The sequence below is a fragment of the Vigna angularis genome, chromosome 2 (assembly GCF_016808095.1).
Source record: "Vigna angularis cultivar LongXiaoDou No.4 chromosome 2, ASM1680809v1, whole genome shotgun sequence".
Lineage (NCBI taxonomy): Eukaryota > Viridiplantae > Streptophyta > Magnoliopsida > Fabales > Fabaceae > Vigna > Vigna angularis.
In genome coordinates this window covers 33,962,287-33,987,407 of record NC_068971.1, presented here as the reverse complement: position 1 = coordinate 33,987,407, position 25,121 = coordinate 33,962,287, and the positions used below count along the sequence as shown (strand labels likewise).

Here is a 25,121-nt window from a genome sequence, read left to right as displayed (position 1 = left end):
AGCACCGCTTGTAGGTTTTCAAATATTGAAACTTTGACAGCTAAATCTAACATCTTTTTAAACAAATATATTAAAAATTTATATAAGAATAATTATAAAAATCAAATATGTTTTCTTGATATGGTACAACAAATAAATTATTATAACATGACATGTTTTATTGATGTGATCTTCGGAACTCATTCATAAGCATCTAACATATTCAGATAAAAAAAATTCACACACTTTAATTTTTTATTTATCAAATTTCTTTCTATAAAAAACAATATTATACATTTCTTTCAATAAGCTAGCAACATTATTGTGAATCAAAGAACTTATAATTAGATAACCTTTCTTTTTTTTAAAAATAAAACATTTAGCATTTATTTTTAAAAATACAATATATATATATATATATATATATATATATATATATATATTATTATTATTACAACCACTTATACGAACTGAACATTTAAATTATTCTCCTTGATGACTTTTTCTCAAAACTTTTAAGTTATGTGCGCTCCTAAACCCTTAAAGTCAAAATAATCAGTTATTTTGAATTTGAATTTGAAATTCTTGACATAAATAACTTTCTCAAAAAAAGAGTAAAGAGAAAATGGTTATATAAAAAAAAAAACAAGATACTTTTTTTTTTACAATATTACGTATCAATTTTTATCCAAATATAATGTTGTACATTCACTATACTGAGTCACATTAACAAAATTTCATAAAGTGGATAAATCATTAGATTCTTAGTAACACTATAATCTAAGATTTAATTTGTAATACATGTACAAAACTTTTTTTAATGGATTTGAACCAGTAATTTTGAAAGAGTAAAATAATAAATTTGAAGTTTTAATGTGTAATTTTACTGTAAGAGCAGTGATTTGAACTTAAATGTTGTTGGTTAGATTATAATATTTGCATTGAGAAAGCTTACCTTCCCTGGGTGTGATAGGACCACAAAATTGAAGGCAGGAAAACTTGGGAAAAGTTAAAAGATTTTGGAAGAATCTGAATGTTAAAACATTTAAAATGAATCTGAAAGTGGCAGAAGCAGTCTGTGCCCTGCTCTCTTGGACTCTTCCAATGCATCTTTTGAGATGTTTAGCAAAGCAAAAGTGAAAGCAGAGCATCTAATACTTACTTCTCTCTGCAAACCTAACCGCACTCTTAATATTTTTACCCTAAAAACAAATTACCAACTTTATTTTCCTTCATGCAGAAAAAAAAAATATGGTGGTTTATTCTATTTGCACGCCAAAGGAAGAAAAAAACACAAGAGGAAAATAAGAAAGGTAAGCAACAAATATACAGATAACTAAATGATGTTTTGGGGTAAACAAGGTTAATGTGAGATAAGAGATGGTGATTGGTGTTTTTGTCTGCATGAGATAGTGATGTGAGCTTTCACAGTGATAATTTTGATTTGTTTTCTTTTTGCTTTTAACCTTTTATCTGCCGACAAAAAACCAAGGCCCATATTAATAAAGGGTACCCTCAGACAAACGTTCAGTTCTAACTTGGAACACCAATTTTGGCTCTCTCTCTCTCTCTCTCTCTCTCTGTTTCTTCTCTTTCACTCCCCTCTCTCATTGCTTCAAAAATTACACACTCTTGAGTTTTAGCCTCTGATGAACATGAATATGTGCCAAAGTGTATCAGTTACCACTGAATGCCACCAAGAGCAGGTTTTTGCCCCTTCTTGCTCAAGCAGCCTTGATGACCTCTTCTCTGCTCAGAACACGGTCAGTCGGTCACTTTAATGTTGTCTTCTTTTTTTTATCCATTTTTTTTTCTGCTTTTCGGACTGTTCTACCTTAATTTACCTTGCAAGTTCTACTGTCATGGTTTCTTTCTTGGTTTGAGAAAGTGTTTGACTAATTCTTTACCAGGTTTGTAGCTATAGTGCTATACCACTGGAGCCATGCTTTGTGGTGTATATAGTAATTTCTGATATGTTGTTATATTTTGGATTGTTCCACGAAACGTGTGTAGGAAGTGGATGTTGAGTTGGAGTGGCTTTCGGAGTTTGTGGAGGACTGCTTTTCGAGTCCCCCAAGTTTTGTGTTGGGAGGCGGTGGGGCTAAGAGTAATACAAGCATAATAAGCATAAGCACAGGCGGCAGCAGCAGCAGCAGCAAGGGTTGTTCTTCAGGCACATTGAAGAGAGCCCAAGAGAATGAGTGTCCTTTGCAGAATTTTGCTGTGCCTGGGAAGGCGAGGAGCAAAAGGAAAAGGCTTTCGGCCCCTAGAACGAAGGACCCTTTGAGCATATGGTCACAGCATTTGAACCCCCAAAACGAAGCCTTGAGTTCTGACCCTCCACTCCTGAAACAGGCTTATTGGTTGGCTGACAGTGAACTGATGATGCCAAAGGCAAAGGAGGAGCAAGAAGTGAGGAAAGTGGTGATTGGGGAGTGTGAGGTTGAAGGTAGCAGTGGTCAACAAGCAATGGCAAGGAGATGCAGCCATTGCTTGGCTCAGAGGACCCCACAGTGGAGGGCAGGACCATTAGGTCCAAAGACACTTTGCAATGCATGTGGAGTTAGGTACAAGTCTGGTAGGTTACTACCAGAGTATAGGCCAGCCAAGAGTCCTACTTTTGTTAGCTACTTGCACTCCAATTCCCACAAGAAAGTCATGGAGATGAGGATGTCTGTTTACTCTTCCATTTCTTCTGACCTTTAGTTCTTCTTAGCCTTTTATTTTTATGTATAAATCAAACTTCAAATGTTAGGAACAAACTATTTCCAAACAGAGATACCATTATGGAGACTCCTTAATTTTACTCTGCTATCATTTATCATATCATAATACCCACATTTATATCATTTCATTTTCTCCTTTCAATCTTCTTATAACAACACATTTCTTAAACAAAATCTACTCAACAATGAAGTCTGCTGAAGCAAAAGGTAAAGAATGGATGTGTGTTATCAGTGAGTGATCTGCAGTTCCTTGACTTTGGCCTTCTTTCCCATTTTGCAATGGGCATTTTTTCAGCTTTGAATATTTCTTTAAAACAAGAAGGACGTGAAATTTGTTCCAATAGGTATCGAATTCTGTCAGTATAAGCATGTGGGAGTGGTCTTAATTTATTTCTTTATACTATGCAGTTGGCATGCACTGGCACAGAGAGAAGATAAGGTCATTTCATCCATTACGAAATATGCACATGCACGTGACTTTCAAATTCTTAAACCTAAACAAAATCCAAGACCATGAGAATTCCTCATATTTCTTTATTTTATTCTTCTGCGTTACTGTGATTTTATTCCATTTCCAAAAATGGGACATATATGGGAAACAGCTTCTTTAAGAAATTCTTCTCCTTCTCTACCCTCCTCCAATCCTCTTTATTCGATCCTGCTGGAAGGAGTAATTTCAAGCTGCAAAATCATACCACAACCAAGGTTTGGAATAGTTTTTCAATATAAATCATAATTATATAACATAATTCCCTCATAAAAACTTTCTCTTCCAAAATTTTAGCAGAAGAAATTCAAGAATCATTTTTACCTGCTGTTTGGACGGAGTAATCAATAGAGTTTAAATGAAATAAATTAAAATTTAGAAACTTTTAGACAGTATTTCAAATAATTATAATGGTGAAATTAAAATTCACTAAAATAAGAAAGAAAATTGAAATTTCGAAACTAATAACTTTATCTTTATACATATGTATCTAAAAAATATAATTATTAAGTATTATTTAAATATTTAAATTTGCATAACATTTTTTAAAGTTTAATTTTACAATTATATTTTAAAAAATTTCAAATAATTTATCTAAACAAAAAGTTAAAATATAAAATATTTTAATTGTTTTATTTAAATAAAATACTTGAAAAATAAAGAGAATTCAATTGTAACCGATTTAAATATTATATATTTTATTTTAATTATAGATATTCTTATTCAATCACAAACTTACAATATTTATTTGTCAGATAAATTTAATATCTTTGAGCAAAAAATTTCAAAATGCTTAGAAGATTTATCCTACCAAATATCCAAAAAAAAAACTTGTTAATAATATCTTTTCTCTAACACTTAATTAGTTTATCTCTATTGTAAGATTAATGCACGCAAGTTTTCTTTTTTAGATTTCACTATGCTAATTTAAGTACATTTTACTTAAAGATATGTCATAAAATCACACTATGTTAATGTAAAATAATTTTTCATTCCTATAATTTAAAGTCTTAAATTTTGATATTGTGTGGCATCTTTTAAAGTTCAGGTTTTAAGCGCATAACTTATTATGTAATTTTTGCAATATAGATCTACAAAATAGAATTATAAATAGATAGTTGTCATTTGGATTAATTTATTAAAAAAATCAAGATGAGGATTTTGAAAAAATAAATTAAGACATTTGTTTAACAAGCATAGCGTTAGTTATTGTACCTTAGCAATGTCACATCATAAAATTGACCGTAGAGATGTTATACAGTATTTTTTTGGTCAGAGAAGTGCCGTATTTCTTGGCTTAAATGGTGAAATTTTGGGATAGAAAATAGTTGTCACTATTAATTTAAATATTTAATGAAGTCAATTTGATGACATCACTGAATTTATGAATTTTAAACTTTATTTAATGGTTTACTCTGACTTTAGCCTTTTAATTAATATATATTTTGAAACTAACAAGCTGACAATAAGTAACAAGTAGCAACTTAAATTATTCAAATTAAAGATCAATTTTAAATAAAATTGAAGTCCTCAAGGATTCAAAAGTCAAATCGAAATAATTCAACAGCTATTAATGAAACAGGACAAGAATGTTTAAATACTATTTGGGGAAAATAAGTTTATAACTTCATAAATAAATACCTGTATACCATGTATTATTACATTGTTAAAATCCGTTTAAAAATAACATAAATTTAAAATGCTTTTCTAATGTTAGTTTTATCAGAAAAACTGGGTTCAACAATATTACGTGTGAATTTACGTCAGTGAATATTGGATTTGTCTTCATTTTTACTAATATAAGAGAACATTCAAGATAGATTCGAGGGTTTGATAAGATCCTATCCAAATCTAACTTTAGTGGAGTGTTTGAAAGTATTGTAATGCTTAAATAAATTTCTGAGATGAATGAAGTGTTTAGTATCAGGTTGAAGATTTACATTAACAAAGAAAGAAAAAGGTCAAAATATACCTAAATGTGGATCAATTTTAACATGGGCAAACAATTAAAATGTGAGATGTCATTAAAACTAATGTTTTTTAATCAACAGAAATATATTATACGAGCATTACAATAGCACAGAATATAACAACAGTGACAAGAATAATTTGATAAAACAAAAGTAATTAAAAAAATAGTTTTTTTAATCAGCCAAAAATACAAACAATGATAAGAATAATTTGGTAAAAAAATTCAAGAAATTATCAGTAAATACATCATATAGAAAAAATAGATTTAACTTCTGTAAGTTTGAATCATTGCTAACTTATATAAAGGTTATGCAAATTTAAATTTAGGGAATGAAAATAAACAAAAATAATCTTTAACACCCTAAACAAGTATTTGAAAATTTTATGTAGATTCTTGTGGTAATAAAATCTTATAATATGCTTTGCTTTGATACCTTGCAGAAAATTTTGTCAACTAAATATTTGCATATGTTATTATCTTATATTACTATCATAATACCGAGATGAAATTATCTTAAAGGCTTATACAGTTTTTAATCTAAATGTTGTCCACAAGACACTCAAGTTTTGATGTATCCAATATTTTGCACAAGTGAAGTGAGGATTAAAATAAATCTAACTCAACACAAGACTTTTTGATGAAAAGAAACATAAATGACTACTTGTGCAAAAAAGTTTATAATATCACCGTGTTAAATTGATATTAAATCTATTCATAATAAATGTCAATTTTTTTTTGAATTTCAAAATAGCATTAGTGTCCTCATCTTTCTCTTCCACGTTTGCGTGAAACCTCTCATCAAAGTGTAGTGACAACATTAAATTCATAGGAACAAGTTGTCGAGCAAGACAATTGTCGAGCAAGACAAGTGTCGAGGAAGGGGAGCTGGAAAACAGTAAGTGGAAGACAGGTGTGAACAGTGGAGTGGCCGTTCGGTTTTGACGGTAGGAGTAAAACTCTGAGTTTTCAAAAAAATTCACGCCACTCTCTGCATGCAACCATCTTCTTCAACCTTCTGAAAATCCATTCTTCTCCTCCTTCTCTCTAAGATTTCTTAATATTCTCTCTACAAAATCTTACTCTTTTCTTCCTCCGATCATCAAACAGACCACACCTGAGCATTCCCAGCATCGAGGGCGTTCGTTTGAACCGATCAGTTTTCGATTTCGAGCTGGTAAGTTCATCTCTCCCTCAGCCGTGTGGTTTCCTAGTACATGTAAACCTAGTTTATGGGTTGCATGAATCAATCATCTTGTTTTGAGAGTTTCTGGATTTTCTATTTGGTTTAGTTTCGGAAGTTGTCGAGCGTTGAGGGTAGAAGTATTTGTAGAGGTGAACCAGTAACCATATCTGTGAGCGTTCGGTCACGTTAAGAGGTAAGGGAAGCTTATATAATTTGATTTTTATTCTCGTTTTTGAATGCTGGCATGCTTGTTTGATTGTTGGATGAAATATGAAGTATGATTGTTACTATGTTTTGGCTGTATGAATGTATGAAGATAAATCCTGAGGAATGTATTAATAAGAGTATGAATTCTAAGTCTGTATTTCTATGTGAAAATTGATGTTCGTCATTGAAGGTCATTGACCGTTCGGTTTTCTTGTGGACTCGGTTGGAACTGGATTCTGTCATTTGGAGAGAATTCCAGTTGAGGACCGAGCGTTTTCATTTTGGTTATAAACTTCAGTATATCTATATGTATTTGTATATTTCATTCATTCTTGAACACTAGTTAAATGATATCTTGTATTTATCAAGCCTTTATTCTATAAGTTTAGTAGTGCTTAGTCTTACACCAAGTGTTCGTACTAAGTAGTGCTCGGTCTTACACCAAGTGCTCGTACTAAGTGGTGCTCGGTCTTAAACCAAGCGCTCGACCTTGATTTTGTAATTTAATTTCTAAATAAGAGCATTTGGCCAAAACCAATAGCGTTCGGTCTCTACAGTGCTCGGTCTTCGATTAGCACTCGTTCTCCTTGATGTTAAACTCATAAATAAGCTAAGTATTTATAGCGTTCGATTTCTTCATATAATTTCGTCACTTACTATTATTCGATGTCCTACAGTATCAGTTTCTATGGTGTTCGGCCTAGAGTCTTAGTACTCGGCCTAGGCTTATTGGCGTTCGGTCTAAACTCTCATGAGTCAGTTCATTAAATTGGCTCACCTTGTAAATAACGTTCGATTCTATTAGTCTTTGAGAAATATTATTGTAATCGGTCTCTTTCTCAACCCCGATAGTAACTCTCTCGGTTTTGATCTGTTTCTCACTCCAAGTGTTCGGTCTCGTTCGGGGTTGAAGATTAACGGTCAGTATTTGGTATCGTATGTGATCTGTATTCAAATTGGTTCAATTTGAGGTTTTGAAAATGAAAGATGATGGAATATGATGTAGATGAAATGAGTATGAATATGAAAGAGTGTTCTGGGGAGGAATATCTCATGAATGAATATTGGAAATTGGTAAAGTACGAATGTGGATAAAGCTAAGCTGGCGGTTCATCCTGATATTCCGTGATTACTCGTTCTCACGTAGAGAAGGGTAAGTCATGTGTGGGAATGGCAGGAGGTCCTAGTCCTTATGGTTAATTTGGACAGATAGGACTAACCTCGGGTGGCAGCTGTTGAGGGTATCCCAGTTACTACATCACCCGGGTGCACGAACGTCGTAGCTACACATAATTCATACAGTCTGGATAATCAGAGTCTAGTATTAGTCTTTGCATGAAGGAGTTAATGATTTATCTTGTTTAGTTGATTGTGTGAAATATACACTGATACATGAATTAAATTACATAAGCTTACCCTATTTTCCTGTCTTGTCCGTTTTGTACGTTCGGTTATTGTCCTGTCGCAATGATCATCCGTGTGGATGTGAGCAGAAGGAGAAGAGCTGTTGGAAGAAGCGCTAGAAGAAGAAAGTTTGGTCGAGGTAGAAGTTAAGACCGAACAGTAGAACCGTTCGGTCAGTAGTTAGTTTATTTGTACGATGACCGTTCGATCATCTTTTACCTTTTTCTTTTGTATGACCGTTCGGTATAGGTCTTTTGTAAACCGTTTGGTCTAGATTGCTTATTTGTACAATTTTAAATTTCTCGTTATTCTGTAAGGTCATTCGACCATAAGCGTATGTCCTATCTTTTGTAAGACTGATCTGTAGTATTATTAACATGTGATTATTCTATTATATAGTTTTATACTGTATTTTTGGGATGTTACATCATCATATTTTTGACGACTTCCACGTCCTTATCTATGGTGACTATGTGACTATCTTCGTTATTATCATATATAGGTGATAACGAAAATATTTTTTTCTAATACATTTTTAATTAAAATCATAAAAATCATATCTCGTTTTATATTAACTGTAATATTATTTTACATTAATCACAAGAAATTTTATTAAAAAATAAAAATATTTCAAATATAGATAAGAAAGAACTAAATTAAAAATATTTAAGTTTATGAGAGACTTCAAAATTAATTAAGCCTAATAATATGTAAAAATATATCATATTTTTTCTAAAAATAATTAGTAATATTTTATATTATTTGGCATGGGTTCTATAAAATTTAGAACGTTAGCATTCATACATCTTATAAAATGATATATTTATATAATGTGAATAATATAATCTTTTAGGTCAAAGTTCATATTGATTAGTAATATGAGATTATTTAGAACAATATAATCTTTAAATATAGCTAATATTTCCGTTGTTAATATTTTATTTTAAAAAATAACATATCTCTTACAAGAAATGTTTGATTCACCATATAATTAAGTTAAATTTTTAAATTGCATTAGTGATTTGAAAGAGAACTTATTAACATTGTTTTTATTAGTAATATCAACAAGTTGAATACAAAAAAAATTAATTGGTTAATAAGATAATAACCCAGTTTAACTATTTTTCATTGCAAGTTTATTATATAATTCATTTTAATAATATTATTAAAAAAATATGGATTAGTTTGGCGGAGATTTATCGCTGAATATTTCAATGTGTTGCTTATTATGAGTGTAATATAGTAATGTTAAACTGTGCTTATATTAATATTATGTACTATAATAGGGTAAAATACCACTTTGAGTATTGATGTATTTTATTTTTGGTATAGTAAAAATAATTATTCTCTTAATATAACAAGTATAATTTTGTTTTTTTATTAATATTTAAGGTGATTGAAATTATATTTAATTTATAGTAATTATCACATGTGTTTATTAAAGGGAAAATTAATTTAACATTAAGCAAAAAATGGTTCAAATTATAGTTTTGCTTATGAAAGACTTAGAGTGGGTAGAGAAAGATCACGCAAACTTGGGAGTGGAGCTGTGATGAGATCGTGTAAGCTGTAGTTATTTGACTATAACTAATGAGTTCATTAAAAGGGTTAAGGAAGTGCAATTAGACGATCTTAATTTGAGATGCATAATAAAACTGTTAATTAGTACTAATCAAATTAATGATTTCAAGTTGAGAGAAGATGAAGTTCTCGGGTTCAAAGGGAGAATTTGTGTTTTTATAATGATAAGTTGAAGAAAGTTGTTGTTGAGTAGTGGTTAGTACATGAGCATAAAAAATCAGGTAATTGGTTACTATATTTGGAAGTTCTGATTTAAAAGTAAAATAATAATTGTATGAATGTTATCCATTTGTATAAGCTAGTTTAAACGGTTGAACACCAGGCAAAATATCACATGGGTAGAGTTTTCAATTTGGTAAGGATACAGTGGAACGGTAGGTCAGACAAATCTAGGTGGATTCTATAAGAGGAAATGAAGAGAATGTATCCTTATCTCTTACCTAATAAGTTAATTTTTTAGTAAGAAAATTTTTCTTTGTTAGTGAGAATTATTAGGACCTAGAAAATAGTTTAAGAGTAGTATTGGTTTTAATGATGACGTTCTATTATTTATTCATAAAAGGTTTAATTATAAATAGATATTCTACTAATCGAATTTCATTTCATGAGAACTACAATCTCTTAAAAACTTTTTCTATATTTTTTTATGTATTTTTTTTGTAGATATATAACTTTATCCTTCATCTTTTTGAAGATTGAAGAATGCTATTATACTTTTGGAATCAAGGTCTACAATCCTATTTGATCATAATCTTGAACATAGTAAGTTCATTGTTTGCCTTTCTTTTTGGTTTGTCAAGAAATTTGTTGCATGTGAGATGTTTTGAGTTTGCATGTGGTAAGAGCCTAAGATGAATATTTGTTTGGTTAGGATTGTCAAGGTGTTATGATTGTTGATAATAGTTTTCTACATGCAAGTAAAACAACATCTGTGAGGCGGTGTTTATGGAGCTTGTGGTTTAATCAAATGAACGCATTGTGAATTTGTGAATGATATAGTAAAATTTAACTAGTATTTATGTTAATTTAATAATGTTGATATGTAAACTATGAATAGTAAAATTTAGAATTTGGTATGTTAAGAAATATTGGTAAAATTTTTTAGTATAATATTAGAATTGAATTGTGATTTTATTACTTAGAATATTATTTTTGGGTTGTTTTAGTATTATTGTCTATGGAACTGATTTGATTTGGCTAGGATTGTCCAATTTGATTTATCTAATGGTTACTTTGAACTAAAATAAGGTATTTTAAACTAAGATGAAACTAAAGTTGTGTAGATAGTAAAGTTGGACAACCCATTCAAGTCAATTTGGGAGTTTAAAGTCTGATACACTATCGGGCGATACCAAAGAACTGTTGGACGCCAGTTGCAGGATTCAAGTCATTGAGCTTTAGTAGTCCAAAGTGTTCGGTGAAACTTTGGGACTGTTGGACACTCAAGACAGTGAGCTCCAAAGGTATAGGGCGTTGGATGGTCCCTTAGTCACGTTGGGAACTCACTTGACAATGAGCACTAAGGGATCTGGTGTTGGGTGCCACCCTGTTTTGAGTTTTTGGTTATTTTGGTAAAATTTTGATTCCTAATTTATTAACCATTAGCTCAAGTTGAAAAATTGACAAATGGTTCTTTGCTTTGATTGTTGGGATTTTTTGTTATATGTATATGGTTAGTGAAATACCTTTTGCCATTTGATATACTTAATGGAATTATTTTAATTGAATGTCATGCTTATACAATAGAAAATAAATGATGAATAACGTCACCCAATAGATGTCCGTGCATGAAAATACCAACGTAAATGATTGACCGGTGGCATTTTCGTAAATAAGTGGCAATATAGACGTCCGTTAGGGGGGGCCGACGTCTATAATATTATAGACGTCTGAGCCCCCCCAACGGACGCCGAAGTGCTGACAGGGTAGGTGAGGAGTTATTTTTTTTAGCCCTTTAGACGTTCGTTAGGGGGGGCGACATCTATAATATTATAGACGTCGCCCCCCCAATGGACGCCTATGAGGCTGACAGGGTAGTTGAAGAGTTTTCTTTTTCAGCCACTTAGACCTCCGTTAGAGGGGTCCCGATGTCTACAATATTATAGACGTCGGACCCTCCCCTAACGGACGTCTAAGTGGCTGACAGGGTAGGTGAGGAGTTATTTTTTTCAGCCATTTAGACGTCCGTTAGGGGGGTCCCGACGTCGGGGCCCCTCTAACGGACGTCTAAATGCCCCACGAATATGAATATTTAAATCAGAAAGACGTTATATTAGTTAGGGCCCCGACGTCTATAATATTATAGACGTCGGGGCCCCCCAGAACCCGACGTCTACTGCCATTTATACTAAAATCGCGAACCCGCGAGGAGTTACGCTCACTGTTCATCGTCTTCCCCGCGTTTTCTCTCTTACACATTGCATTTCCAGGTGTGTTTCCTTTCTTTTGGACCGTTTAAATTTACTTTTACTCCGATTAAATTACTCTTTCATGAAATATCTTCCATTTGAACCGATTAAAATTAGTTTCCGTTACGTTTTGGTGCAGTTTCTAGCTTGTTAACTTGGGGGCGCTTTTGACTGTTTTTGGTATACGCTTTTTGGCCTGCATTACTCTATTTCCCTGCATTGCTTTTTTAATCTGCTAAAAAGGTTAGCTTCTTTGTTGATAATTTTTTTGTATGCATGTTATTGGCTTTTGTGTATACATTTTATTGGCTTTTGCGTATGCATGTTTTTGACTTTAAGGTCTGCATGTGTTATTGGCTTTTGAATATGCATGTGATAGTTGTGTTATTATAATTGGCATGTTACATTATAAGTATCAAATCATTGAGTGAAACTTAGTTGCTATTTGAAATTTAACACAAACGATTAATCTTTTAATCGTTTGTATTAAATTTTGAATTGTCCGATTGGACAGTTTAAGAAAATTATTTTTCATAATTTGCTATAACATGCGTTGGAGTTTATGGATAAGATGGATAAAATTTCGGTTCAGTATTTGTGTTGTTCTCCGGATGCATATTTGATTATGGTCATCCTTGACTACTCTCATTTCGTATATTTCGGAGACCAATGCGAAATGCTACCGAAATCTTATCAAATTTATGATGTAGACTTCTTTGCACGTGTCTTAGCAAATTATGAAAAATAATTTTTTTTTAATGGGTAGGGCCTAACCTTGTGAGAGTTAAAAAACTTAAACTGATGATTTTACGAACATAGTATGAATCGAAGCTGGATGAATGAACGTCGCATCAGTGAAGAATATGATAAGGGTGTTTCGGAGTTCTTGCAATATGTTGAACAAAATGTTAAGTCTGTGAACAGGACATATTTTTGTCCTTGTGTTCGTTGTCTTAATCAAATACGGCAAGACTTAGGGAATGTGCGTGATCATCTATTCATGTTCGGCATAATGAGAACTTATACCGTTTGGACTTGGCATGGAGAAGTACTGGACCAGCCTACCACGTCACGAGGAACGAATTATGTGGAAGAATTGATGAATGATCATTTAGAGGACATGATACGTGATGTCGGTGAAGATAATTTTGGAAGAGCTAATTTGTATGATTCTCTTATAAATGATTCAGAGCAACAGTTGTTCCCAAGATGCTCGAACTTTACATGTTTGTCTGCAACTTTAAAGTTGTTTAGTTCATGGTCTTCCCATATTACCCCACCACGTGCGTGTGACGATTGACGAGGTTTGGGATCCCCAGGCTCAGGTGCCTGTATCCACTCCAGAAATTAATTTTGTGGGGGAGGCCATATGATCATTTATAGCCTGGCCTAGAGCATTGATCATGTCACACATCGCTACTCCACATATATAATGTCTTTATTATTAGTATTTCTATGTTAAGTTTAAAAATATTTGTTGATAACTTTGAAATTCTTATCTTCAGTTCACACGTCCTCAGAAGCAGCTGATTCATGATATAGTCATACATGAAGATGATGACATGGCTGAAGCGGAGGATGATCCTTTATCAAAGCTAATGACAAGATTACCCAGGTTGAAGAGAGCACCATTAGAACTATACTGGGATTTGAGAGTATTTGGTCTTTCCCCTCATGTGCCAGTATATATCACATTGACTGATGCATTGGAGGTGATTGGGGGAGACAGGATGTTGAATATTTCCATCATTCAACTGTGGTGCATGTAAGATAGTTAATTTTGTCTTCCATATTACTTTTATTTAGATTCCTAGTTTCTAACAACTTAACTTTGTTGTTTTAGGTACATGGACACAATCGTTGTAGACCAAGGTTGGTCTTCCATGTACGGATTTGTTGAACCTCAGACCATTCAACCTTCTGGTAATACACTTGAAAACAGACAACATTATTTGTAAACATGGATGGATGAGTCAAAAAGAGACGTATACCTTGTGCCATACATTGATGAGTAGGTGTTGTTATATGTAAAAGTTCATTACTAAAGTTTCCTTAATTAGTTAAATAACTATTTGTCCTTCGTGATAGGTCGCACTGGCAGTTGATGGTCATCATTCCCAAACAATGTAAAATTATATGGTTTTGTTCGTTGCACAGGAAGATGAAAACTGACTTGAGAACCATGTTTCAAGGGTAAGTGTTTCTCCAAAAATGACTTTGAATTTGATGTTCACCTTAAAATTTTATGATAAATATAGTTATATTAATTTTACTTTGTGTTTTCAATCTATATAGAGTTATTGGTAAATCTCGAGGTCAACTAGTTCAAATTTTGTATCCAAAGGTTGTAAGACATTTATAGTTCTAATTCATTTTCTATGTTATTGAATGATCTAAATTCTTGACTATTTAGTTTGTCATTTTAGTGTAACCAGCAGCTAGATTCATGTGAATGTGGCTTCTATGTCATGTGTTGGATTAAAACCACCATTCGAGCTGTCATTACAGATGACTAGAATGAGGTAATGATGCATACCTTGAATATATTACAAATCAAATTCATCTTTAAACATATATGAAACCATAATGAATCTTTCTTCATTTTGCAGCGCTTCAAGAGTACATCTCCTATACCAGAGGACACAATTAGGCATATAAGGCAGGAGTAGACAACTTATCTTCTGTAAAGATGGAGCTAGGAACACTTATATTTGTTGTTGAACATTGCTTAGGTTTAGTTTAAGTTTATATCTTGATAATTTTGGTATTGGATTGTTTTTTACATTAAGTAGAACTTTCTTTATATGAAACGCATATATATATATATATATATATATATATTATACTATATTGTTCTAGGATAATTTTCTGCTTTTCAGGTGTGGTTTTATTGCAAAAGTAAATTAATTTTTTAAAAAGAAACACCCAATAGACGTCGGTTAGTGCACTGACAGACGTCTATAGACGTTTGGCAATGCACAAACCGACGTCCAATGAGCTACAATAAACAAACCGTTTCAGGGCCTATAGACGTCGGGTGTGGCCACATCCAATGTCTATATAGATGTCGGGCATAGCCCCTGGACGTCTATATAAACGTCGGGGGTATACCTCGGACGTCTATACAGACGTCGGGTATGACCACATCCGACATCTATATAGACGTCGGGGGAGCTCTCCCGATGTCTGAGTAATGTCATCCACAAAGACGTCGGATACATATCGAACGTTAAAAGGCCAAAAGAACAGACGTCTAAAGCCCTTGCTGCACTAGTGAAATTTATATGATCATTTAAGATTATACAGGAATGTGATGATGAACTATGTCTGATATATTGTTTTGTTACTATTTTATTGTGATTATGCTTACTAATTTGGTAATGTTTATTGTGAATTAAGATGAATATGAGTGGAATGATGAGGTAATTTCCTAGGGTGAGAATACTAAAATGAGTTGGTTTTGTGTAGGGTGTATTTATGTACTAAAATGAGATCATACTGACTAGTTGTGAGAGTCAATGGATGCTTATGTCTAGAGTCTCAATAATGGCTGAACTCATGAGGTATAGAATTTATTCTATCATGATCTATGGATCTAGGATGGTATGTTCATGTGATAGCTATAACTCTTGAGAAGTATGAGTGATTGAGAAATGACAAGTGTAGAGTCTTAGGGTGCTAGTCAATACACCAAACTTCTTGGAGGTTGTGTCTGTTGTTCTTGATATATCATTTTGGGCTTTGAGAGCCTTTACTTTTGGATGTAGATTGTATGATTGATGTAAAGTTATGGTAGTAATTTTCTTATTGTTTTTATATAAGCTTTCTTTTCTTCAAAACTTGTAAGTTTTAAATTATACTAATTTACCTTGTTGTGTGCTATTTTATGAGTTATAAATGAACAGATGATAATGCAGGTGAAATGAGCAAATGATAGTACAGGTGAAAGAGTTGTGAAATGATAGGATTGTTGATGGTCTTTCTAAAGAAAATAATAATTGTTTATTTATATAATTTTTATTTTGTATAAAGCTTCCTAGTTGATGACATATTTATTTTTCTTTCAAAAATTTAGTTTTTTTTTTCATGAAAAATTTGTAAATAAATTTTATATACTTATATGTTGGTTTATGTTTCTTTATCAACTATAATATAATATTTTAAATTAATAAGGTAAATCCTACGGGATGTTACATAAAGATTACTAAGGATTTTAAATTTGCAAAGTAAAAAAATAAAATAAAAGACTCAAATTCTATAATAACCTTAATTTTATGCTTTACATAGGTCAAACACATTTTCAATTACATTGTGTTTAAATTAGACGGGACCGAGCTTCATTATGCTTGAAAGGGGTCTTCACCTCCCAATTTTTTTTTCTTTTATATATATATATATATATATATATATATATATATATATATATAAATCAAAATAATTTATTAAAATTAAATACTTATCATTAAATATTTTTTAAATATTAATTGTAATTTTAAAAATTTATATATATATATATATTATATTATTTATATATATATATATATATATATATTTTTTTGTAGTATAAAATGTAATTATAAAAAGAAATATTATTTTTTATAATGTATGTAAAACTATATTTTATAATTTTCATAGTTTTCTAAAAAACATAAATTTACAATTTTTCACGTTCATTTCAGTGTGTAAATTATTCATCAACGCAAATTGATAAAAGTGATCACATTTAGTTTTTTAAAAAAATGTAGAGACCATATTAAGTTAAAAATTGATAATAAAAAAATACTGAATATAAGAACAAAAATGTAATTAAACCTTTATTAAAATTTGATAAAAATAAAAATGAACATTAAAATTTTAAATTCAAATTTGTTGAAGTTTCTGAAAGAGGATTGACTTATGTTTGGAAAAAGATCTCATCACAATTATTATATCTTTAATTAAGTTTTAAGTATCTTATAAGTTTGTTTATTTTTAAGTGAGTTTTTACAAAAAAAATATTATTATATTAAGAGAAATTATAATCAAATTATTAACGAGGTAACATTTACACTCCCAATCAATTTATAGTTTGGACTTATTTATAATATCTTTATATTAATGTGTATATATTGGGTTATACAAAAGAAAACGTCTTTACTTTTGCTAATTGAAACTCACATTTTTAAGGAATCTATGTCAATTATTAATCTCCAATAGTTGCATCAATATATTTCAATTCTAAAGTTAGCCACAGTATGAGCGTATAGTAGCGGTGGACACTTGTATGCTTATTCTATACATAGATAATATAATTTTCTTTAGTTATTGTCCAATTATAATTTATTTTATATAAGAGATTCATTACTTTTATAATAATTATCTTAAAACTGAATGGATCATGCCTTTTCCCTTGATAATATATCTCTTTTTACAGTCACCTTATTTAGAAATTAAACTTACTCAAATCTCATTCAATAAATTTAGCATATTCATTTAATAAATAAGTAAGGTTTAATTTCATATTATATTATTTTATATAAATAAATCAAATTGTGTTTTATAGAATTAAGAAACACGTATATATATATTTTTCTCATTCTATGTATATTTAAAGTAAGTGAACATGAAAAAGATATTTAAAAAGAAAATCATAAATAGGTTTAAATTGGGTTATGGTGTTTTTCTATGGTTCACTTAATCACCCAAGCAATGCTCATTAGTTATATTTGCAATATTAATATCACATGTTTCTTTAAATTGTATAAATAATTTTGGAATAAATATAATACACATAATGTTTTAGTTGTCTCCTTATCATTAATTTCATAAGTAGTGATAGGATATCTTGTTCAACCTATTGTATGTTCTTGTTTCTTGAAACTTGAAAAGTTCTTATAAAACTTAAAACTATAGTGGATTTGGTATAATTATGATGATTAGACAATTAGATGTAATTCTTATGTAAGAACAAACTAGTATAAATATTGTGTCTTCCTCTATCTCTTTTTTTTTTTAACTTGTTATATTGCATATTATATTTGTCTTGAAATATTTGTAAGTTGATATGATGTGTTCTTTACCAATCAATTAAATAATAATTTTTCATCTTATTTTTAAAAATTGGAGATAGTTCAATTAATCATATTTCTTCAACTCAGACTTATAATTCTAACAGCTTTATCAATCAAGGTAGTAAGGGGATAGTTATTAATGGAAGGAAATCATAAAATGATGTTCATCTCCAAGAAGAATGATAATAAGATGCCCTCCCAAGAACCCCTTTAGTGATTCATTGTCTTCATGTTGTTTAGAATGAATATTAATATTTTTATCATTGCAAAGAAACATATAGGTAAAATTTTGAAGAAATTCAAAATCAATTTTCACACTAGCTAGAGAAGATTAAAAGCAAAGGAAAAAAAATTGAACATAACTATACAAAAGTTTTATATTAATAACACCAGTGCGAAGCTTTCTGGATGACAAAAATAATTTCGTTGAAAAACAAGAAAAAACATTCTAAGATATGTACTTCCTCTCGGTGCGATATCATGATTTTAAGAAAATTCAACCATGAAAACATAACATAATTGTGTTAAAATAGTAACATGACTAAGAAGAATTTTAAAAATACACAAAGCAAAAATATTTCCATAAAAATATTTTGCAAAAGTTTATCATTATATTGAGTAAAAATCTTATTTTTCATGAGCTATTCAAATACCGATATAAAGTCTCAAAATATATGAAAACTAATGACCGGAAAAAATATAAATTAATTATTTTGCACTGCTACAGATAATTTTACAAAATCTTCTACAAGTAGAAACCAATATTTAAAATAATACAAACTTGAGAGATAACATTAGTTAAAATTAAAGCAACCCATAAGTGTTATTTTTATTCCTTTAACATTAAGAATGTAGTTTTATTGATATTTTATTTTTAAACTTTTCCCATAAGAAAAGACAATAACGTGTAGTATTTGAAAATCAATATGGGAATATCACCACTTGAATCCATTAGTGAGAGAATTTTCTTTCTCCTTTTTTTGCTATCCCATTGTGCTTGTGTGGTTTTTAATTTTATTCCATGGTTCTTCTAACTAAAATAATTTCATAGTCAATAAAATACACATTTGAGTTCAAAAGGTTGAGAAACATTCCCTAATTACAACTTTCCTCTGTTATGTTCATTTGTTTGTTACTATTTTTTTTCTTCTGTGCTCATAATCTTTAATGTTAATTTAATCTGTTGTTTTTGTCGAAATATTCGATAGATTCTCATGATTCCTTGTTCCAAATCCAAGCCGACATTGGTTTGACAGATCATACATCACACACCATAAACCATGCACCTGACTCTTCACAGTACTAGATTGCAGCAACCGTATAAAGACATGAACTTGTTGGAGATTGGAGCCACAGTTATGATTTTAAAAGATATCCATCTACCTTGAAACGATTGATAACACTGTTTCTAACGTTATTAATCCATCAAATTCTCACTAATCCCAAAATTTAAATTTGAAATCTTAGGTTCGGTCAAAGGGGGAATCGCTGATTATGAGGCTATTTCTTGTGTCTGTGTCCAATGCATAATAGGTACAAAAGTTAACAACTTTAACCCACGCCACAGTGCACATGATGGAATATGAGCATGTCACCAACACCAAGCAGAATGACCCTGTCTTAGAGCTGTAAAGAATATGAATTATTGAAAAGATGTTTTAATGGTCTCTAATTATTAGTAACAAAAGTCAAAAGAAAAATGAAAATGCATCTATCACTTTATCAGGAATAATAACAGCTAGGTAGATTTAAATATGCACCAGACTTTGGTTGTGCTACATGTATCAATGTACTACTAGTCCTTTTCTTTTACCAATTTTCCTTTGAATTTGTAGACACAATTAAACAAAAGTGTTTGTATATTATATTATATTTGCTTTTTTTTTTTGTTTAAACTTTTTTATCTTTCTGCAGCTCCACCTATATACACTCAGTATGGGGGTACATAATCAGTGCTATTTTATGACATAGATCACATCAACCAAATACCTCAATTGAGCTCGGTAGGTGTTGGAGGATGCATTCATAATTGAGACTTGAAAGCAACCTCTGCCAATGAGTTTCAATTTCTTTGTCTGCCTCCTCAAAACCAATATGGTCCCACCATAATATATGATCACATGAAAGGAGAAAGATGAACAGGTAGCCAAATATAATTTGATTCCAAAAAGTACAGGGAACTGGGCATGCATTTTCATTGTGTGAATGTGTGTGATCAGATTTGGCCTAATTCAAACATAACGGCTACAGGGGCAGTGATAATAATAGTGAAGAGCTTTCCAGAAATCATGCTTTTCAATTATCTTTCAACATTTATTTAGTTTCATAAGCTGCACATTTATTTGATTTTAAATATAAAATTGCATAAAGTGCTGTTTAAAACCATTCTATAAAGGAATTTAACGTGTCTGCATCTTTAAAATAAAAGACTAATTTGAATATTTGCTTCCTGAAACGCACCATGCTAATGCTATACATCAAGTTACAATCACAAGAGATAACTTGAACTTTTAATTCTGAAAACTTCAGAACTCTGTTTAATGTTAAAACTTGCATATGATTATACATTTGAAAATTTCCAGACATCTTTCTTTTGGTCCCCAGTATTTTAATGTTTAGCATCGTGGCATGCTCCCTCTTTTGTGGTTAAACGTAATTGGCCATTTCAGTGTCGGCATTCACCTAATCGATGACCTTGCTTTTCGTTAGTCTCTATCCATATCATAGATATATTTGAAAGGTGGAGTGTTTTTATAGTTACATTCAAATGAATTAGATTTTTTTCTCTTAACCAATGCAAACTTTCAAAGTTAACATGTCAACAATGAAGCTAAGCTGAGATTTCTTAAATAAATTTTCACATTTAAATCTTTTTATAGAAAAAATAAATAAGAATATCCCACATGCATAACTTGACTGCTGTCAGAGCTCAAGGTGTGAATAGTTTTATTGAAAGAATCTGTAAATTAATGATAAAAATAGTAGGCAGAGTATCTCTCCAAGAAACAATAAAGCCATAAATTAAAAAAAGAACCTCTAATGTATATACAAAGAAATCTTACCAAAACAGGATCATGAATAAACTAACAAACAAGATAGCAACAAGTGAGGGAATCAAAGAAGAGGCTGAAGAACCGACTATCTGAACGATAAAATTGCAAATGGGTGTTGAGATATTGTCCGTAGTAATTTTGGCCAAACCTTGAAAATTGCAGGCCATGGGGTTCTGATTTTGCACCTGGAAGTACATGTTAAAGGCATACGAGGCATTGCCATTAGCATCAAGGCTGTTGCAAGAGGATCCGTATCCAAGTGCAGTGCAATCTCCAAAGGTGCAAGCATAGTTGATGTTATCTGGAAGGTTGGTTAGATCCTTAGCATCAGGATTAAACATGCACCACCTAGGAGCAAGGTACTTCACATTCTGTGCACCTATCAGAAATTTTTCTTGGTTCTGACCAGAAAGGTCCATTGGAAACTTGGGTTGTCCATCATATTTGAATATTCCCCAGTGGCGTTCGAAGTTTCCTGGTGCAATGCTCTTGGCATCCTCATCAATGAAACCAAAAAGATAAACTTCAATGTGTCCAGGGCGGCGCGGCGTGCCTCTATTGCCTGCGAGCCTTGGCAGAAGGCCATTATAGAACCTCAAAGCTAAGCGAACATTGGCATTCTTGTCTCCTTCTGTTGGCCATCCTACTTCTCCCACCAAAATAGGAAGGTCTCCAAACCCCACTGATTTGAGAGCAGCAACCAAGGTATCGAAATTTGCATCAAAGACATTCGTGTATGGAGTACCATTATCATTTACCGGATTGTCTACACCGTCGAAGAAGGCGTAGTTCAACGGAAAATCATCGTTTCCATAGAGACTTAAGAAGGGGTAAATGTTCACAGTAAATGGTGCACCATTCTTGCTGAGAAACTGCACCATCTGGGTCATGAGACCACTGATGTCAGGCCTAAATATTCCTGCAGATGGAACAGGATTGTTATCTGGAGACTGATACACATCTGCATTCAAGGGTACTGTAGCCTTCACTTTGTCTCCAAGGCCTGCTTCGTTAAGGGCATTTTGAATGTTCTGCAGAGCAGGAAAGGTGATATTCAAGAACGAATTGTTGTAGGATTTCAAAAACGGCTCGTTCCCAACTGCTACATACCTACAAAAGAATATAGATATAATGCATAATCCTACATTTGAATAGGCCAAAAGGAAAATCAACGGAGTTTTGGCAGGGAAAGAAAGTATACATTTCATTGCAAATTACTGTTTCGAAAATCAAAATTGACAGAATGGTTTTAACACCAGAAAGACAGTATTTTAATGCTTCCTACAACATATGGCTGTGATATTTGGTAAGATTTACTTGGCAAATCAATTATTCGAGAGTTTGAGCAATCCAATGACTAAAATGGACTCTACTAATGTTGCTACCTGTGTTGTAGTCAAGATTCTACACACCTACAAATTAGTCCCAAAAATATTTTACAAGTTTGCTGAAGAATGACAAAAATTAGCATTTCAAGAGGAGTTAAGATAAATAATATTGAATATCCATCCAACAAAGCATAACATGTGGTTTTTAATAATATAATAAGAAACCTTTTGCATCTAAGAGAAATGTTCAAAAGTTTCCATTATTTAGACCCTAAACTTCTAGCTCCTTTAATTTTACTTAAACTTCTCGTTAACCAATGCAGAACTGCAAGTCACAGCACCAGCAAACATACCCTAAAAATATAAGTTATCCTTGTTCTGTTTGCGATTGTGTCAAAACTTGGAACAATTTTTTTAATACATGCACACATAATAGACAAACAAAAAATATTCCCTTCCCCAAAAATGCAACATGCTCATACCAAAAACTCTTCACATCCATTGGTTACTTGCACATATCAATGGGAATTAAGATGGATGGTAAAATAATGTACAAGTTATCCTATGTGAGAATTTTGACACTTTTATATCTCTTCCCTCAAACATTCCGCAGCAATCACCTTCTAGAATGGAATAATGATTCTCAGAACAAATATCCTTCTCCTATGCCCCAACAAAGTTGCAAAGGACTTCTCATGCACCACTACCAAAAAAAGAATCTAATTCTGGGGGATAGCCCTATACACAGAGCTTCCCTGATAAAAAGAAAAGACAACTTTTGGGTTCACTTTTGAAAGATTCCTTTCACACATTTCCAGGGTTGGTCCCTAAACTGAATAATAATAATACTAATATTACGTATTTTGACACTTTTGGATGATTATTATTATTTATTATCATTATGATCAGGTGGATTGCCATCACCAGTGACAAACGCTCCTAATGTGAATGATAGAAGATTTTTCCTGAGGACAAGCCCAAGCAGGCCATCATTAAGCAACATCAATGCCAGAATTAACAGTAGTAGAGCAAACATAAATTCACCAAGAAGTCTAAAACAGAGAATCAAGGACATGGCATCAAATGCACTTGTTTAAGATGCTCAGATAAACCAACAAGTAACAACCACATCATATACCAAATAACCTCTAAACTTCATTCGAAAACAAAGTAAGAAAGGAAAAACAAATTGTATACAATAACGACAATCAAGTTTAAACCTAAGATTGGTGCAAACTACACACCACAACGGATTCAAGGAGGGCCAAATTACACAATAGATTAAGAATAACAACAATTGAAGCAGTTTACAGAAATTGAAAAGAAAAAAAAAACTCACTTGATATTAACACCCCCATTGAAGTTGTAACGCGTGACGTTTTTCTTAACCCACTGTTTGGCCCTGCCATAGTCATTCATCTCAGCAAGCTGGATATTAGGGATAGCCACCATGACTTCAATGCCAGTCCCAGCCAATGCACTCATGGTCGATTCATCTGCATCAAAAAGCTTCACTTTCTGAATCCCATTGTCCCTCAACATCTGAACCACTGTTTCTGGCGGTAACTTGTGTGTTGCCTGGGTTCCCCAATTCACACCAATCCCTTCCCCATACCAACACATCACCCCCACCACTAACACCCATCTCAAAAGCCAGGGTTTTTCCATTCCAAGAGCAACAAAAGCTTTTCCTCTCAAAATAATAACAAGATTTTCCAGCAAAATTAAAATCAAAGGGAACACGAGCAAAAGCTAAAATGGGTTTGTAAATGGTTAACAAAACATAAACGGAAACTCTGTTTTGTTTCTATGTGGAGAGTGGGGCAGCAGAAAGCAACCGTTTTTGAAAGTGGAGTGAGAAATTTCAAAACTTTTTCACACACGAAATCACGATCAATGAGACGGTGATAGACCTAATGGGGTGAAAGATCAAACAGTAAACAAATCGAAAACCATAAAAGACAACCAAGAGAGAAACAGCGTAACAAATCACAATCAACAAAATCTTGATATAAGAATATTTGCAAACAAACCACCCCAAAAAAATAGCCCTATTCTTGTTTTCTCTCCTTGTTCTCTTATTGGTTTGTTCCTTCTGCTAGAGAGAAACAGACAAGGCAGAGAATGTGAGGTCCTGAACCCAGATGAACAAAACGAAACCAGTTTCTCTACAATCTTGTTAGAGAGAGAGAGAGAGAGAGAAGAGGGAAAAGGTTTATTGAGTGAGAAGAACTCTGGAACTTGTGAAAGGGAAAGTGGGGTAGTGGGAACTGACAGAGCCAAATTCCCACACGCTTTTTAATTACTATTATTATTGTGGGAGCAACCTTAACCGCTGTTCTAGATAGCTATAACGGCTATCACTTGAGAAGTTAAAGGAAGATTTGAAGAGTAAAGAAGAAGGAATTAGAGTTTGAAGGAGAAAGGTATGATGATGATGATCATAATGAAATTTAAAACCATGAAAAGACAAGTTTATGTTATTGATGAGAATCAGTAAGCCTTTAGGTTGAAGAAAGGATCAAAATATGTCATTGGCTACGGTTTAAGGTCATTCTAGATATTTATTTTTCTGTTAGGGTTTAGTTCTTTGTAACATCAAGTCACGGTGCATCAGTAAGTAGTTGGGTTCTCAAGAATGTCTAATAGGTTGAAATTTTAAAAGATTATTTTGGTATGTAAAAAAAATTTGTATGTAAAAATTCTGTAAACATTATTGGAGATATGTTATGATAGATAAGAT

At 31.9% G+C, this 25,121-nt stretch overlaps 2 protein-coding genes across 2 annotated transcripts; one reads left to right on the top strand and one right to left on the bottom strand.

The window, feature by feature from the left end:
- Nucleotides 1-1,501: 1,501 nt before the first annotated feature.
- On the top strand, nt 1,502-2,785 carry LOC108328209 (GATA transcription factor 9). Its single transcript, XM_017562037.2, has 2 exons — nt 1,502-1,742; nt 1,993-2,785. Exons 1-2 carry the CDS (start codon nt 1,629-1,631, stop codon nt 2,683-2,685), a joined length of 807 nt encoding a protein of 268 aa, XP_017417526.1. The 5' UTR covers nt 1,502-1,628; the 3' UTR covers nt 2,686-2,785.
- An 18,156-nt stretch (nt 2,786-20,941) lies between these two features.
- On the bottom strand, nt 20,942-24,904 carry LOC108329641 (glucan endo-1,3-beta-glucosidase 8). The gene is made up of 2 exons (XM_017563956.2): nt 23,718-24,904; nt 20,942-22,160 (listed from the first exon to the last, which is right to left on the bottom strand). Exons 1-2 carry the CDS (start codon nt 24,044-24,046, stop codon nt 21,056-21,058), a joined length of 1,434 nt encoding a protein of 477 aa, XP_017419445.1. The 5' UTR covers nt 24,047-24,904; the 3' UTR covers nt 20,942-21,055.
- Nucleotides 24,905-25,121: the final 217 nt, after the last annotated feature.